General features: G+C 41.4%; 1 protein-coding gene across 1 annotated transcript in view; it reads right to left on the bottom strand.

Moving 5' to 3' along the window:
- LOC137278441 (long-chain fatty acid transport protein 2-like) overlaps positions 1-15,388 on the bottom strand; it is a 15,929-nt gene extending 541 nt beyond the window's left edge. The window contains exons 1-11 of the mRNA XM_067810771.1: positions 15,241-15,388; positions 12,082-12,156; positions 10,065-10,442; positions 7,937-8,146; positions 6,919-7,077; positions 6,038-6,162; positions 3,718-3,909; positions 2,790-2,883; positions 1,943-2,141; positions 880-977; positions 1-466 (exon numbers count right to left, since the gene is read on the bottom strand). The exon at positions 1-466 is cut by the window's left edge and continues 541 nt beyond it. Of these exons, the coding sequence (XP_067666872.1) occupies positions 150-466; positions 880-977; positions 1,943-2,141; positions 2,790-2,883; positions 3,718-3,909; positions 6,038-6,162; positions 6,919-7,077; positions 7,937-8,146; positions 10,065-10,425 (1,755 nt within the window). The 5' untranslated portion in view covers positions 10,426-10,442; positions 12,082-12,156; positions 15,241-15,388 and the 3' untranslated portion in view covers positions 1-149. The remainder of the gene's footprint in view (positions 467-879; positions 978-1,942; positions 2,142-2,789; positions 2,884-3,717; positions 3,910-6,037; positions 6,163-6,918; positions 7,078-7,936; positions 8,147-10,064; positions 10,443-12,081; positions 12,157-15,240) is intronic.
- Between the last annotated feature and the right edge of the window lie 2,196 nt (positions 15,389-17,584).

Below are 17,584 nucleotides of genomic sequence, written 5' to 3'. Positions count from 1 at the left end.
TGTTGCGCCCTGGCATGGCTTGATACTCCACCCCATGCAACTGACAAATAACCTTGGTAAGTTTGCGAGGCGTTGAGAGTTCCCATGAGTTCTTGGATGTTCATTGTCCATATTAATTCCTGACTTCATCTAGAGCACAGCAAGCGTTTTCACAACGTTATCCGACCATTTGCAATATCTTCGTATATGTCTTCACTGATTGCTTCAAACGCATTCTTTTTACTGTCAAAATAGTACAGAGGCTCGTCAACGCTTGAAGGGTTAAATGCTTCATTCACAAGGTCTACTTTCTGCTGCTTGAAGGTGCTTGTCAGACTCATCTGTCGTTGAACGCGTAGGAATTTGGGTCGAGCATAGGCCGGAAGTTCCTTAGCACAATGCTCACTGATATCTTTCAGGCCTTTAGAGTCCAGTTGAACGTCTTGCTTCAGGTGAATAGCTACCATTCCAGCTCTTCCCTCACAACCTGAAGCAGATGAATGCAACAATGAAACTCGATGACGTGAAGTTAATGGATTTATCGTTAACAGATCGAGTTATCTGTAGTTAGAAAAGAGATTTCGACATTCGGCTCAAATATCTAGTTAGAAAAGAGATTTCGACATTCGGCTCAAATATCGACATCCATTGCAAAACCGCTGATGCATCCATGAGAAGTATCACAAATCATTACTTCAACTCCAAAATTTGTCGACTTAAAATCAACACGAGTTGACCATCAACATACATTGAGTTCAATAGATACTGGTGAATATACCGATACAAATCCCAGGTTTCGACGCAACTGTTGCTAATGGAAACAGGCGACTAGTGGCATCGGCTGGTCGGCATCAGCATCTTAAACAGGCCAAATATACAGCTGATCTGAATAGGTCATACCTGGGATAGTGACGCCGTAAACGTTGGCATCATGGACGAAGTCGACGGTGGACAACACATTAGATACTTCATTTGTGGACACATTCTCCCCCTTCCACCTGTGCACAGACAGAGTGAGATACATCAGTCAACATATTCCATCTTTCAAAGACCCGTGAATTAAGGTCCCGAGGTAGAATAGGTCTTTAGCTTGTAAGAGGCGACTAACGGGGTGGTCAGGCTCGCCGGCTTGGTTGACGGATGTCATCGGTTCTCAATTGCGCAGATCGATGTTCATGTTGTTGATCACTGGATTGTCTGGTCCAGGCTCGATTATTTACAGACCGTGCCATATAGCTGGAATATTGCTGAGTGCGGCGTAAAACTAAACTCACTTATTTTCCAAAACTACTGAGCAACACATACAAACCCTAACAATACATACACGTTCTGATGCTCACCAGAACCTTTGTATACATCAAGGTATGTGAGAAAAAAGGTTCATCAGTAAGCTATGCAAAACATCATTTAACGCATCCCCGCCGTTCATGTATCCCTCACCGGTAGGTGTATTTTTTATCTTCAGCTCCAACCAGTTTGAGATCAAAGACCAAAGACAACACTAATTGTATGACTTTGTTTACGATATTATAGAGCACTTGGTACCAGTCAGTAAATTTATTTATTATGTTGATAGATTTGCTTTGTTCATGAAACATTTCGTTTGTAATAAAGGAAGATGAAGATGAAGATGAATGAAGTTGGTTCAGTTTGCGGGATTTCTAAAGGGTAAGACAATAGAGAAAACGATGGTCGTGTTTTCACGTCGCTATGAAAATTCAGGCTATGAACACGTATAGACTATGAACAGCCTAGAAGGTAATACATTATAAACATTTAAGTCATGCCAGCCATTATCAGGCCATACTTGGAGTCAATACGTCTATCTGTTGAATGTCACCTGGCTGATTTAGGTCAATGAACATGGCGGGAAAACTTTGCATTATGCGATATATATGAATAGTGATTAAGGTGGGGTTCAACTAACTCACTGTCTTGTAACTATTGTGGAGGTAAGACTCACCTATACGTATCTCCGGTGCGGTCCCGGAAGTAAATAAAGTATTCGTTGTCCACATAGAACAGGTCGCCCGTGTTGAAATAGACGTCGCCAGATTTGAAGACGTCGCGGAGCACCTTCTTCTCGTTTTCCACCGGGCGATTATGGTAGCCGTCAAATGTCCGTATCTTATCTAAAGGTGAAATCAGGAGCCCCACGCGATCTGAAATTAAAGACAAACATGAGTGGAAGTCGAAGTATTGTAGAAAGAAAACTAACTCTCACATATATATACGTCATAATAACTTCTTTGAATGACATCTTGTACGTCATCACAACGCATCAATAATATGCCACAAGTTGAAGATACTGCTGAGTTGACAGCGCACGTCACAATAAGGTTGTAAATGAATATTCTATCGGATATATAGACCCATATGTGACACACTCTCACACATATACACGCCACCATGACGTGTGTGTGGCATATTGTATGGCATCGCAACACGTCAATTTATATCTTAGATACCGCAGGTTGAAGATACTGCTGAGCTGATACTATACAGGTCACAATACGGGCTGCAAATGAATCCTATCAAATTCTTCCTGGACATCCCGATTGCACGTTATTGAGAAAACGTATAATTCTAAATACAATGAACTGTACAGCTAATATTGCAATGCTCCAAGCTAACCAGGTCCTCAACAAGTTACGTCAGTTCTCAGAGTTGCAATCCTCAATCCATATCATTATGGTGATCAATATTACGTTGATCTGAGCATGCGCATGAGCATGAGCATGAGCATGAGCATAATTATCAACGCAAAAATATTCATATGTATATTTTATTTATGAATGTATCTTTCTTGCCTTTCCCCACTCTGATGCAACGCCCATCTGCATTTCTCTTTGCCGTTTGTGTGTAGTCATCAAACTCGACGAAAGCAGCTGGGAAAATTAAATTCTGCAAAGTAAACAAGTTCATACAGGTCTGTGGGTGACGCTTTAGATAAAGGTGTACGAGTTGGCACGAGAGTCGCATTGACACTTAATGAAACTATTTAATAAAACCTATACAATTGATCCACACAACAGCGACAGCAAAATTAGGACTCGAAACCGGGTTTCAGTGTGCCTTGATAACGTAGTAACCCACCGGCTAAACTAGTCTCGTAGACAGATGAACTTGATTACAAGTTTCTCTATATATTTCATGCAGCCAGATTCTGAGGTGAAATTTAATTTGTCTCCTTGCTACATGATTTTGGATCCGTTTCTGCGGGGTAATGAATACTGCATATATGTGGAAAGTGGAAGGTGGGAGGGAGGTTCGATCGCCTGCCGCAGGAAAAGATATTCACAGATGTCACTCTACTTTGGGCTCGGCTTGAAGAGGATTTAACACGGTCTGGTCGGCCCATTCAGTCTACTGTGTCTGAGTGGGGTATCTCAGTAGAACAGCACTATGGTATCAACATTTGCTCATAAACCACGGACACACACCCACACACAGACAGACAGACAAGCAGGCACACTAACAGACACGCATGTACACAGTTACCATACTGTACACGTACAATCATCTGATGCGACGATAAACCATGGAAATAATGACAAGGACCTCCTTTCACACAGCATTAAGATGGTCGTAAGTCACAAAGGTAACCTTAGTGCAATCTCAAAGAAAAAAAGTTAAGGTTAACCTTAGGTTGCCTCTTGAATGGAGGCCCTGGACGAAATCCATTCGTCTCACATCACCTACTTGAATATAATTTGCTTGCATCACTGAAGGTCTTACCGTCAGAGGCGAGGCTCTTCCTACGCTCCCAACCTTGTTGTAGATATTACTGAAGCCTATTGGCGACTCCGTCGCCGCATAGAACTCCACAACCTGCGGAATCCTGAACCTCGTTGCAAACTCCTCCCAGATGTCTTTCCGCAACCCATTGCCCACGGCAGTCCTGATACTGTGGATGCCATCCTCCTCAGTCTATGCACAATATGAAACTCAGGGTGGAATATGACAAATGACTGACAGTGTAAACTTCATCAGTTATGCTTGTATTTTCTTTTTATGACATATATTGATGGCTATTATGTTACCTCACACATGAATGTCGTAACGTTTATGTATTGATTGGCTGAGCCAATCAATGTAACCCGCTTACAAGAGAGCGATATTTTTATGTTACCCTCTGGAAATGCCGAACTGTGGAAATTTGTTTGGTACTTCGTGTTAGTGATGTTGGAGTTGTAGCCTAACTTCGGTACTCCTTATCATGATTCTATTTGGACAGTTCTTTCCTCTTACGGAAAGAGAGTTTGTAGCAATAGGAAGATAATGACATTTTGATCCACAGTTGATCCACACGTATGCGACCCTCAACTCAGACATCATGTCATCCAGTACAATCATATTATTAGTGAGTGAGTGAGTTTAGTTTTACGTCGCACTTAGCAATATTCCAGCTATATGGCGACGGTCTGTAAATAATCAAGTCTGGACCAGACAATCCAGTGATCAGCAACATGAGCATCGATCTGCGCAATTGGGAACCGATGACATGTGTCAACCAAGTCAGCTGTCTGACCACCCGATCCCGTTAGTCGCCTCTTACGACAAGCATAGTCACCTTTTATGGCAAGCATGGGTTGCTGAAGGCCTATTCTACCCCGGGACCTTCACGGGTACAATCATATTATTATTCCTGGCCTCAAAGTAGGTATCATCAGGTACATTGTAAGGAATACCTTTCACCAAATATACTGCTGACTGATGTGCTGATACATTGGTTACCAGTGACTATAGCACCAGGTTATGTAATTTGGCACTGATTGTATATATTAATGTCTTTAGTGGCTGTACACAAACATAAACTTGCCACTGCCTGTAGCATTCACTACAACTGTATTAGACCGGATGTTGAACTTGAAATCTCCACTGGTATTATTGCATTGGTTGTGGTTTTGTACTTCGTGATTGTATGGGTATTTCTGTTGATGATACTGCAGCGACGGTGGCGACAGCCCGGTTAGCAGTGCTAACGTTTGAGGTGGTGCTGGTGGCAGCTTGAGCAGATATGCTTCAGTGACTTTGTTGACAGGATGCTTACAAGATATATTCTTTGTTGCCTTTATGACTGGTGTTTTATTTAGAATAGGCCCCCACCTACATAAATCGAGGAAATACATTGATTGCTATCAATAAATACTTCACAGTATCATTGTCTTTGGCTATGTTAGACACATCCTGCTAAGTCAGCCTCCCATGGATCATTCAAACCACTTGAGACCATTCTGTTGTGCTCAGTGGCTGAGTGGTCGCTGAAATGAAATGGCGTCTTGGGACGCATGTCAGTTCTTGATATGATATAAACTGACATCAAATTCACCATTCTTCTTTACCATGTGATATAACTTTGTTGGTCCTGAAAAGGAGGCGGGGAAATTAGGATTCAAGTAAATGCTGAACAATACAGTGGGTATGGTTGGGGTACAAATGATAAACAACCCAATATACCCTGTCTTTATAAGCTGTAGTGTAAGTTTATAAGCTAAGTGACTTCAATGCATATGAGAGAGCCATCCCATATTTACCTTCTCACTATATCTTTAAATACAGTATCATTCAATACGACAAATGCCTTAGCCTGTTACAGCACACTTTTCTAAGTAGACCGTGCCATCAAAAGATTTGGTCAAAGTGTAGTTGAACTGTCAAAACAGAATCATCGTTATTATGATCCAATACCAGTGATCCAAACAGTTAAAAGTTAACATGGAGGTATTCGGTAAAATAAATACGTTGTTCATTGGTGTCTTGGTGCAAAGGGTAGATGTACCCTCGATGTTTGTTTATGTCTCAGTAAAATGCATTGATACGTTTTGAAAGAAATCATACTGGGAAATAGGTTTTTACTTTTGATATAAATACTTTGCCACCTATGTTCCACGTCTTACAACGCAACGAAATGGATCGGGTGGTAAGGTTTAACTGTTTTTTCAATGCATCCCGATTGTGTCGGAAGTTGCCCATAATATCAGCCCCTATTTTTTCCTGACCCAGATTATTTTTTGTGTCGTGACGTCATTCACCAGATAAGTCACGTTAACAGTACCTTTGGTCTGTTGACGAGGTACCGGCACATTTCCCCTATGTAGTGCACCACAGTGACGTTGTGTTTGCGACAGTCGTGCCAGAAGTTGGTAGCGGAAAACTTGGTCCGTAAAACCATGACAGCACCTGCAACAGAACAGGTGAAAACGTGAGTTTTGTAATGAAGTGTATACAGTATCCCCACGTTTAGTCCAAGGATGAGTGAGTGAAGAATAGTTTTACGCTGCTTTCTGTATTACTCATGCTCTTTACTTGCAAGGACACCAGGGGTAGGCTATACTCATGAACATTTGTCATCGCAATAGGGCTAGTATATACACTGACATGCATCAAACTGGTAAACAGACCTGACCACCCGATCTCTATAGTCGGATCTTAGGACCAGCATGCAGACTGAGAACCTATTACAATCCGGATCATCAAGAGTTTATTATGAGTGATACTGCAATGTAGCCCAGTAAACAGAGTTAGTAAATGGTATGCATCGAAATCGTGGAGTCTCTCAGTGAGTTATAAGCCGCATTCCAGCAATATCGTGGAGATGGAGACCAGAAATGAATCGGGAATAGAACCCGGGGCTTCGTTGTAACGAGCGAACACTTTCACCACTAGGCTTATCTACCTACCCCGTCTCAACCTCAGACCGCGATGATCAGTGGCCTGGTGTCCCACAGACCAACGCTCATTCACTGACTATAAATATACATGTAATATTAAATTGAAAAGACCCCCTGGGAGACACGAGATCCAGAACCTGCGGAAATACAGACTTGCTTCTTTTAAAGTCTTAGCATTGCAGGAAGTCCTAGGTAGTATGGCAAATAGTGTGGTTTACGGTCTGTGAGAAGGACTATGCCGTCCAGATGAGACCCAAACACCAACCTGCATTCACGACGGCGAGGACGCCGAGGTTGAGGCCGGCGGAGTGATACAGCGGCAGTACCTCGTACAACACGTCTTTCTCATTGAAGTCAAACGCCCCGAACGCGGTCAAGGCGATGATTGCCTTCTTGTGAGTAACGATCGCTGGTTTTGGTAGACCTTGAGAAAAGAAAGAACACCGAATCACTATGTGAGTGATGCTTTATTATAAACAGCCGTCTGTGCTGTAATATAATTACAGGTTAGCAAGAAATTATATAAATAACATTAAGTAACATTAAGTAAAATAAGTAACAATCTCAAAGTATCAATTGAGAAAGCACGTAAAAAAATCTTTAATGTGGTAGAACATAATGTATAGCCATTTTGACTTTTTGGTACGACCATTTAGACTTGGGTCAGTGTGGCCATTTTTTCGTGTGACCAATTTGATCTGTTTCCGTCTTGAAATGTTTTCAGCCTGTTAACACCGACGAAGCATTTAAACCTGACAAATTGAACAACCTACAGAGGCAAAGACGAATCCAGATCTTCCCCTCCTTCAAGCCCGGTCAACCGGTCAGATAAAACTAGAGCGAATGTGTGACATGCTAAACTAAAGACTTCCGTACTTTTAATCTGCTTCAAAATAACATGATACGTTAAATACCCGCCTAAGAAACTAAGGTGACAAATGCATTGTGACTGAAGTTTGGAAAATGTATGGATATCATTAGAATCCAATGTTATATCCCCGTATCGTAGGTTGAGCAAACAATTCTGTTTTCGAAAACGAAAACGTGTTGTGGCTTCGCAAACCTGCAAGTGGTTTTCTTTCCCGCACTAGAATCAATATCTGATATTTCCTTCATTTCAGTACACTGGGTCTGCTTCTAGTAGATACAAAATGTCCCCCTGTTACTCCTGTAAATGAACAGGCGCTCATCTCTGACGTAACTAAAGCATGCAAGCACTAAAAAGTGGAAGTCCATACTTGCTCGGGTTTCGATTAGACGTTGAATCAGTGAAATTACCGTACCTGTTGTACCGGAAGTGAAAATGAAACACGCCACATCCATGATGGTCACTTCCGCTCTGTGCTTATAGTCGACTGTATCCCCCGATTGACCGTCAGTCAATTTGCTGAGGGACTCGAACTTCAGGTCGGAAACGTGCGCGCCATGGGTCAGGATACGGATTTCACCGAGGTCGTCTTGAATTTCTTCCAGCGCTGACGACAATTCCTCATCTTGTTTGAAACAACATGAAAGACGTTATCTCCTGCTAAGGATTATATGGGACAAAAGAAAAATGACACTTGGAAATGTTTGAGTAGTTCAATAGGAACCAAACTCTGACGACACTTGACCTTTGTGGAGAGAAAGTGTCATACTGACCCTGACCTACGATGAGTATCTTAGGCTTGCAGCTAGTGATAGAGTGGGTGAGAGCCTTGTGGCGGAGGTGGTAGTTGACGAGGGCGACAGAGTTTCCAGAGGAAATATTATCAAACGGTGATGAAGAATAGAAACTTCCAACAGTACGAGGCTATGTCAAGCCTGTTAAAACATATCACGTCTATCACGTACAAAAACCTGAACATATATAGTCTGGTTCATAATTATTGAGAATTTTTCTTCTTACTTTGAGCTATCCTAACACCTCAACTGATTCACTGATACTTCAAACTAAGTAATGGTATAAGGGAGGTAACTCATCTTGGCCTACTGAGTATAGTACAATTAGAGTTACCTCCCCTGAATTTGTAGCAGACGTCATTTTCCTCAGCACTGTCAACAATGTCTGCTGAAGATAAAACAAGGTTGATTTTTGAGTTGTGTAATCAAGGAATTGATGATGTATATACATTGGCACAGAGAACAGGAACTCCTCTTTCTACTGTGTATAGGATAAGGAAGAATTTTAAAGAGGGAAAGGATTTTGGGCACCAGAAAGGAGCAGGGAGACCCTGAAAATTGGACTTCTCAGATCGCGTCCGGCTGGGAATTTTAGCGTCTAAAAAGCAAAGGGCAAGCATCTCCAACATCAGGTATGAAATGATAGAAAGGGGATCAACAGTTGTATCAAAATCTACAGTTAGAAGAAATTTGATTGATCTTGGATGGGAGAAAAAGACTGGAATTCCTTCTCCTCTCATGAAACAAGAACATAAAGACAGGCGTGTTGAGTGGTGTTTGGCACATGAAAACTTTGACTGGGAAAATGTGATTTTTACTGATGAAAGCTCAATATGGGTATATCCCAATAATGTGAAAATATGGACAAAGTCTGCGTCAGCACCGTTGTATCGACGACCTAAATACAGCCCAAAGTTTCATGTATGGGGAGGGATATCCTTATTAGGAACGACCCCGCTGTGTGTGTTTGAGGGAAATCTGACAAGTCAACGCTACACTAACATATTAGATAATTTTCTCCTTCCAAGTGCACATGTGTTTTATGGAAATGACTGAATTTGCAGCAAGATAATGATCCTAAACACACCGCAAAACATGCCAAGCAGTGGTTTCAGGAGAAAAATGTGACTGCATTACCATTTCCTGCATATAGTCCTGACTTAAATCCCATTGAGAACATTTGGGGGATGATGAAGGAATGTGTGAATCAAAAGGGGTTGACAAAAATTGAAGATATGAAGAGAGAAGTGGTCCGATACTGGGACAGCATAACTCACGAGACACTAACCTCTCTGATAGGAAGTATGCCTACCCGTCTTAGACTGTGCCGTGAAGCTCAAGGAGACTTGATAAGATATTAAATTGTTACCTACACAACATGAAAAGGTCAGTTCACTTTCACAATACATTCAGTTTTATCTGATTTGTTCTCGTTTAATAATATGAAATGCTTTAGCTATTCTCAATAATTTTGAACCATACTGTAACATAATCATCAGTTGTGTATGTTGGGTGTCCTTCACTAGACGCTCTCTTAACATAGTTAAGATCAAGTTCAAGTGCCTTTCTTTTGTCAAACGCACGTGCATAGATTTGCCACATACGATTGTATGCAGCAGGAAGGTCCGCCATATACTCTAAGAACGGCTGATCTTTAACTTCAGCTTTGTGAACCTAACAACATAGAAATCCGCCATTACAAACAGTTACTAATTCAGCCATGCACTATATTTAGTAAATCATCCCTACCAAAATACGTCCACAGAAACGCTGGTTCATTGGTCATCATGATTGCAGCAACATCTTTAGCCTTCAGTCCCAGCTTGAGGGCAGCCCGAGCTACCTGATTCGCTTTCTGGTCCACGAACTCATAGGTGTAGTTATTGTCCTGGTAGATGATGAACGTCTGTTTGGGCCGTTCACGCACCTGTCTCTCAAGAGAGTCCACAGGATACTCTCGCGTCTCCACCTTCTTCTTTATCATTTTGATTATCTGCAGTCCTTTCTTGACATATACAAAATCATACTTGACCCAAGGACACGTGAACATCACAACAGCCACCACAGCGACTGCAGTCGCCATAACTGTGCCGAAGACAATCAGGATCATCTTCAAATCCTCCAAGTCTGGAACGAGAAGCACAAACAGTGAAATGAGTTGAATGGTGTTGTCACATTCCACCCCCTGTTACTGTTCGCCTCCGCTGTAACAAGAGAAATCTAAAATACGAAGCTACCGTAGCTCCCTATAAGGACAGAATGAACCCCATATGCTGGTGGTATGTCAAACGCATCAGTTCATACCATACCCCGGAATACCATAACTTGAATCAGTTGGACGTTGGTATGTCAGCATGTCATCTTATGTCAGCTCCTAACCGAACCTGACCTGTCAGGCAAAGTAAACAGCCGTGATATGGTGACGGACAATGTGCTAGGTCCGCTACGTTGTTGATATCAGATCCTGCTTCTATTCCCTTCCGGGTCTTTTCTATGCACAATGTGCACCTATCCGTTATGTCTGTTTTAATGAGCACTGAATCTATTAATAATACTTCTTACTTCAAGTACGATGAATGAAATGCTAGGCTCTGTTTGAATTTGTATAAAACTCGAACCTTATAAGTTAAGAAGACGTTTCAAATTTCAAATGATCTTTCCTCAAGCGTCATGTTTCAGCGACTGTGTCATCACAGAAGGATATTTTTATTCATTTTCATATCCTTCCGTGATGTTTCTGAAACAAGAAACAAATTTGTCCTGCACTTTCCGAAATGTAATTTTGTTAAATTAGTCATGCCAGCGGATTGGATTATATACAATGATATCACAGTATTAGAATTAAGACAAAATCAGAATCATCAGAGAAAAACAAAGCTAGGATATTCAGTGTGGGCAATGGCAGTACCAGCATGTCTTCATGATGTCTTATGTGTTTGTTGGCGATCTCCAACCCTTGTTTTATATAGTATTGACTGCTTTGATTAAAATGTTTTAGTTTTTCAGGCTAGTTGTATATTCATGTTTGTGATAATCTAGCATTTTTACTGTTCATCGTCGACAGGTTCTACTCCTCAAAATATTTTCACTATTTATAATTTATGACGTTGAATATTAACTCATTCACTCACTCACTCACTCACTCCTGATGTGTTTAGATTACCTCCTGAAAACCATTAAGCGTCAGCTGTAAAGGAAACACAGATGAGTAGTTTTTTATGAAGAAAACAGTTTAGTGGAAGGTGAATCGTGAAGTTTGTTTGATATTTAACGCTTTACGCTTTCTCACTTTACGAAGCGGGGTCCTGCAGTCAAACACTCGATATCGCTCTTGACGAGACACGTGAAGTTAGGATGTTTTACTGGGTTGGCATTTGAGAATGTTGTTATAACTTTAAGCTGTTCCGTATGACGACCAGTCTGTAAACACCCTAGCGTGGATTGAAAATCTAGTGGGTGGAAGAGTGAACAACGATGCACTCCGTCTGATGGACGATGACACGTCACCCCAAAACCTATACCGCCTGACCACTCAGTCTATACTGTGGACTGACAACTAGCATATGTTACTGAGGACATGTAATCTATTCCCGCGAGGCCATAGTCGTGCATCTAAATTACGTTTATGTTAATGGACCCTACACGTTCAACAACAGCGACATTTTAAATGTGTGAGGATGCATTAGTCTGGCCGCATTTGGATAGATCCCGAGTAAACACTGCATATCTCACTGCCTTCGACCCCGCCTCTGACAGTTGCCCTTACCTTGCTACCTGAGAAGTGACGTCGCGGCAATGACATTCAATGCTCCTCGGGTCAATATGCTCGAACTGCGGAAATCTGCAAACAGACATCAAGCTTAGACTGTTAAGCTCTTTATCTAATGTTAAGCTGGCGATTGAAGCATGATGGCTATAAATGTTAACGATATACATTGTGACTTGACTAGACATACACTACATGTAGTACTGGGGTGCATGGTGGTTAAGGCGTTCGCTCGTCACGCCCAATACCCGGGTTCGATTCCTCTCATGAACACAATTTGTGAAGCACATTTCTGGTGACCCCGCCGTAATATTGCTGGAATATTGCTTGCTGAAAGCGGTGTAAAACTAACCTCACTCACTCACTGGGCTATGGGCATTTGACACTGGATAATCAGGAAATCTTGACTGGAGCATATCGTGTTCGGGATGTCATATCTCGTCGTCGATTTCTCGTGAAATAACTACTACTAAACTGCAATATCAAGTGATATTTACTCACTCACTGACGGATTAATAAAATACTCATAATTACTGTTAGTAAGCTAAGAAACGACACAACGTGCGTCAGGCAGTTCGTGAAATTCTGTATATTTTATACTGAATTTGTTATTCTGGTGTTCTTACCAGTTGAGGTGGGAGAATGTCACGCAGTTTTTCTCGTGTTCCTTTTTAACCACCCTAATTATGATATTGCATAAGTACATGAGATAAAGAAATAAGGTCCTCGGTGTCTTGCCATTCCTGAGTAAACATGGGAATGCTGGGTACGACAAGAGACAATGGTAAATGCACCTGAAAGATCTGCGGGTGATCCCGGATGAATGAAGATTCATTGACGTTTTATGCACGACCTGAACCTAACAAGTGGTGTTGTATTTTGAGACTGGTGCATATGAAATGTCGGGTGAAGTATAAACCCACGTCTGATAGTGGCTAGACATGAAAAAAGGAGAAAGCATTATTCGCTAATAAAAAGTTTATCTTTTCGGCTACTTTCTGCAAGCCTAGTAACGTTTACAGTAATATGTTTAAAAATATTCAAATTCAGTTTTCATGTGTGCACTTTCAATGCCGGATGAAAATGCCGGACCATCATATCCCCACTAGCTAGGATAATATACTGTATAATCAAGGACTATAGATGATTCCACGTCCCATTTAGTATGTATGTTTTGTCTCGGCTAGATGTCAGGGGATGTACACCAATGCTGCAATCCGTGGTGTAGTTTGACTTTGGGGTGAGTGAGTGATGCAGCACTAACCAACATTCCAACTATACGCGGGGGTCTGTAACTAATCGAGTCTGGGCCAGACAATCTGGTGAATTTTGACCTGGGAACGATTGGTGAATTTTGACATTAGAGTGTCTGTAATGTTAGAGTTTACGATCAAATTCCGACGGAGCTGAAAACTGAAGCTATCCTGGGGTTCGCGGGACTGTAGTATGGGTCAGATGGGTTATACGTAGTTATACTCTTTTTCACCAATCACTTAATGTTTTCGTAATTTCGAGATTTGTATTCTCTGTCAACATGGGTTGTGTCTAGTCGCGACATCTGCCCCTTCAACATGGTTATAACAAGCATCACGTTCAACAGGTGTATCAAAACATCACCGTCAACAGGTGTATCATACCTATCACGTTCAACAGGTGTATCACAACATCACCACTAACAGATGTATCATACCCATCACGTTCAATAGGTGTATCACAACATCACCATCAACAGGTGTATCATACCCATCACGTTCAACAGGTGTACCACAACATCACAATCAACAAGTGTATCATACCCATCACGTTCAACAGGTGTACCACAACATCACCATCAACAGGTGTATCATACCCATCACGTTCAACAGGTGTATCAAAACATCACCGTCAACAGGTGTATCATACCTATCACGTTCAACAGGTGTATCACAACATCACCACTAACAGATGTATCATACCCATCACGTTCAATAGGTGTACCACAACATCACCATCAACAGGTGTATCATACCCATCACGTTCAACAGGTGTATCACAACATCACCATCAACAGGTGTATCATACCTATCACGTTCAACAGGTGTACCACAACATCACCGTCAACAGGTGTATCATACCTATCACGTTCAACAGGTGTACCACAACATCACCGTCAACAGGTGTATCATACCCACCATGTTCAACAGGTGTATGACTTCAGCCACCATCAACAACATATCGTACTGTCAGTATTTCTACAACAGCAACCAGTACTGCTACTGCTACTTTGTTACTACTACCGCTGCTAATAATGATACTACAACAACAGCTTCGTCTTCTACTATTATCATTACTACGACGACTACGACTACGACTACGACTACGACTACAACTACGACTGCAACTACTTCTACTACTTCTACATCTACTAGGATTCCTACTACAATAACTGTTCTTCCTACTTCTTCCACTTCGCCTACAACTACTCTTACTACCACAACTACAACATACAACAGCTTCTGCTACTTCGTCTACTACAACCATATATGTACGCGACCTATGTACGCACAGAGAAGGTGGGTAGTGTGTGTGTGTGTGTGTGTGTGTGTGTGTGTGTGTGTGTGTGTGTGTGTGTGTGTGTGTTGGGGGCTGGTGAGCTGACACCATCACAAGGACCTACAAAGCCTCACCGAGGGTGAACAGTTTCTGATCACGTGACACTAGTAAGGACTAGACGGCCACGGAAGCGTTATCGTCAAGGATCACATGTATACGGTATTGTGTGGTTAGTACATGCTGTGCACAGGAGCGAAACGAGCACGGATACCTACAAGCACTCTCCACTTCTTAAATGACAGATGTCCATTACGCTAGTGTCAACACTGCTGTAAGATCTAGTTTCAAATATACATGGATAAAATTCTATTATTGTTCTCATGACCCAAAGAATGCATCCTAATTATATTTACAAGTGAAAAAAAACATACGAAAAGCATATGTAAGCTTGTTTTGCTGACCCAGTTTGGAACACTGAATCAAGTATAGCTTCGGTGAAGGGGAAGTGAAAGGTTACACACTAAAATAGAGTTGTAAATGGTTGTGTTATATCTGATATTAGTCCTTACTTGGAAGTCGGCGTATTTGTGTACTCTTGTGTAATGCAACAAGGCTGTTGTCTCTTACCTCAGATTTACGGCGTACGGCGTTAAGGGGCCGGTCCAGCAAACTCGCAGTCCGGGGCTTTTGTACGCTAGTGTCGCAGATTACCACGCAATAACGAGGTCAGGGTAACCACGGCTGTCCTTTCTATAACGCCATTTTTGTCGGGTGCATCAAAACTCGTGCAGGATATTGTGTGGTGGATTTGGGAATTGGGTGTATAAATAGGGTGATTATATCTTATATGGTGCCTTTTCGTTGATGTATGAAATTGTATATCAGAAATTTGTAATTCAGAAAGGGAAACTGGAATTTAACTACGGTTGTTTATAATGCATGGCAACAGAATCATTGTGTATATGCTGGAAGCAGCTGTTATATTACTACCACATGCATTCGTCGTGTCAGTGGTAACCATGTCAAGTATGGAATTCCCGCAATGAAACCAAAGAGTTATCTTTAAAGGTCACATGCATTGTGCCTTCGAAATAGTTAACTTCCAGTCATAACATAATGTATCTATGACAATATATCCCGTTGTTTCGCCTTCAAAAAGCAATATATGCGGTCCTAATTACCATTTATACTTTTATTAACACTTTATAGTTTTTTTTATATCACGAATCTGTGGGATAATTACAGCAATTTCCACAAACGTAGCTTTGCATTATTTATATATTTATGTAAGCGGTATCAAGTACACTTCTGAATGTGATGAGCCCAGCTCAATCTTGGTTAGGTGTCTTCAGGAACCACTAAAGGAATCGTTGACATCACAGATGTTCATGGTGTGTGTGTGCGTGTGTGTTTGTGGTTGATATAACTGATTCGCTCGCCTTGCTGACCTAGTGTTATCACTACTCAGTTTTCATAAGCAGATGCTCACGATTTTGTCGCGATCGTACAATGGATTCCGCTTGTACCAGGTCTTCTCGAAGTGTTGGGATGTGGGTTTTGACCCTAGGGAGCTTCAGATTTATGACACGATAGGGGGGATATCGTCACTGATAACTTCATTTTTTATTGGAATTGTTTGTTTTGTTTTGTGTATAACAACCAGCAAACACGTACGGCGAGATATTTGCATTTAAACATGAGTTATTTTGATTGTATGGCCTAATTTTAAGCAATGTTCTTACAAGGACAGCATTCAGAGATTCATACATTGTTCTGATGTAAAGAGATTTACAGAGTTTTCTTGCAGAGGTGTATTTGTCAGAACCCATTGCCAAAAAAACTGTTTGTAAATAAAATATGTCTGTCGTCTTAATCGAATTTGACAAGTATTTATGATTAGATTATAATATGATTAGATGATAAGATTATAATATTACAATATCATTATATTGTATGCATAGTTTTAATTAATATATCAGTACTGGATCTGCAAAATAGGTAAACGACTACATGCGCGAGATCTTTCATAAGGGACGTTGCCATGGCGAATCGTGTTCAAGGGAGATAATTCAGTCTGTCTTAGCGCATCAACAGACCGCACTAGTGTGACTGGTCAAGGTTGCCGCGCGGGCCGTTCATCTCCAGAGGGTCTGTGAATGCGAGTTTCAGTGAGTATGGCTTTACGCCGGATTCAGGAATATTCCAGCAATGTGGCGCACAGAGTGAGTTCGTGAGTGAATGAGTGAGGGGAAGGACATAAATGTATGTCACGAAATAGTTCCCTTTAGTACGTGCTTTAATTTAATAGCCTCAATTCTGTTCGGACTGCTTGAGATATCCAAATTTGTCGGAGTGGTGTCTTGTGTGTGTACGTCCAGGCGGCCAGAATAAAACTGTTAGGTCGGGACACCTGGTAGCATACGACTGACTATGTGACGCATTTCAAACTACATTTAAGCTATTGTACTTAAACTAATTTCGAGGCCTGGACGTAGCCTCAGATATCTGTCTGAAAGAGTTGTATGTATCAGAAATATGAACCTTTAAACATGTCGAAGTTTCAAATACCAAAGGGCATCGTTCCGTTCTATACACCAACCTGTCTTTGAGGAACTGTTGAATTGATCATATATATTTTGCAGTTTCAAGATCAAAGGCCCCGACAGCAGGTATTTTAACGCTGATTTAGTGGACTTCAAAGCACCGGCTGTCATGGTATGGAGTGACCTCACGTTACAGTAACATCATGTTCGATAGGCAAATGTCAAACAATACTTCGGTACGTACAAAAACAAATTGTGGCGTAACAGCAGGTCAAGAGTATCAGCAGATTATAGTGTACACTTATTTTGAACCTTACAAAGGGTAAAGGCAGCGCGCTGAGTCCTAATAGTCCTACAGTGCACTAGATAGGTGGATGTTTAACCCCATTAGATACATCCATCCTTCCGATATTGTACACTCGTGGGGA

The sequence above is a fragment of the Haliotis asinina genome, chromosome 3 (assembly GCF_037392515.1).
Source record: "Haliotis asinina isolate JCU_RB_2024 chromosome 3, JCU_Hal_asi_v2, whole genome shotgun sequence".
In the NCBI taxonomy this organism is placed as follows: Eukaryota; Metazoa; Mollusca; class Gastropoda; order Lepetellida; family Haliotidae; genus Haliotis; species Haliotis asinina.
This window is presented reverse-complemented; position numbering and strand designations above follow the sequence as displayed.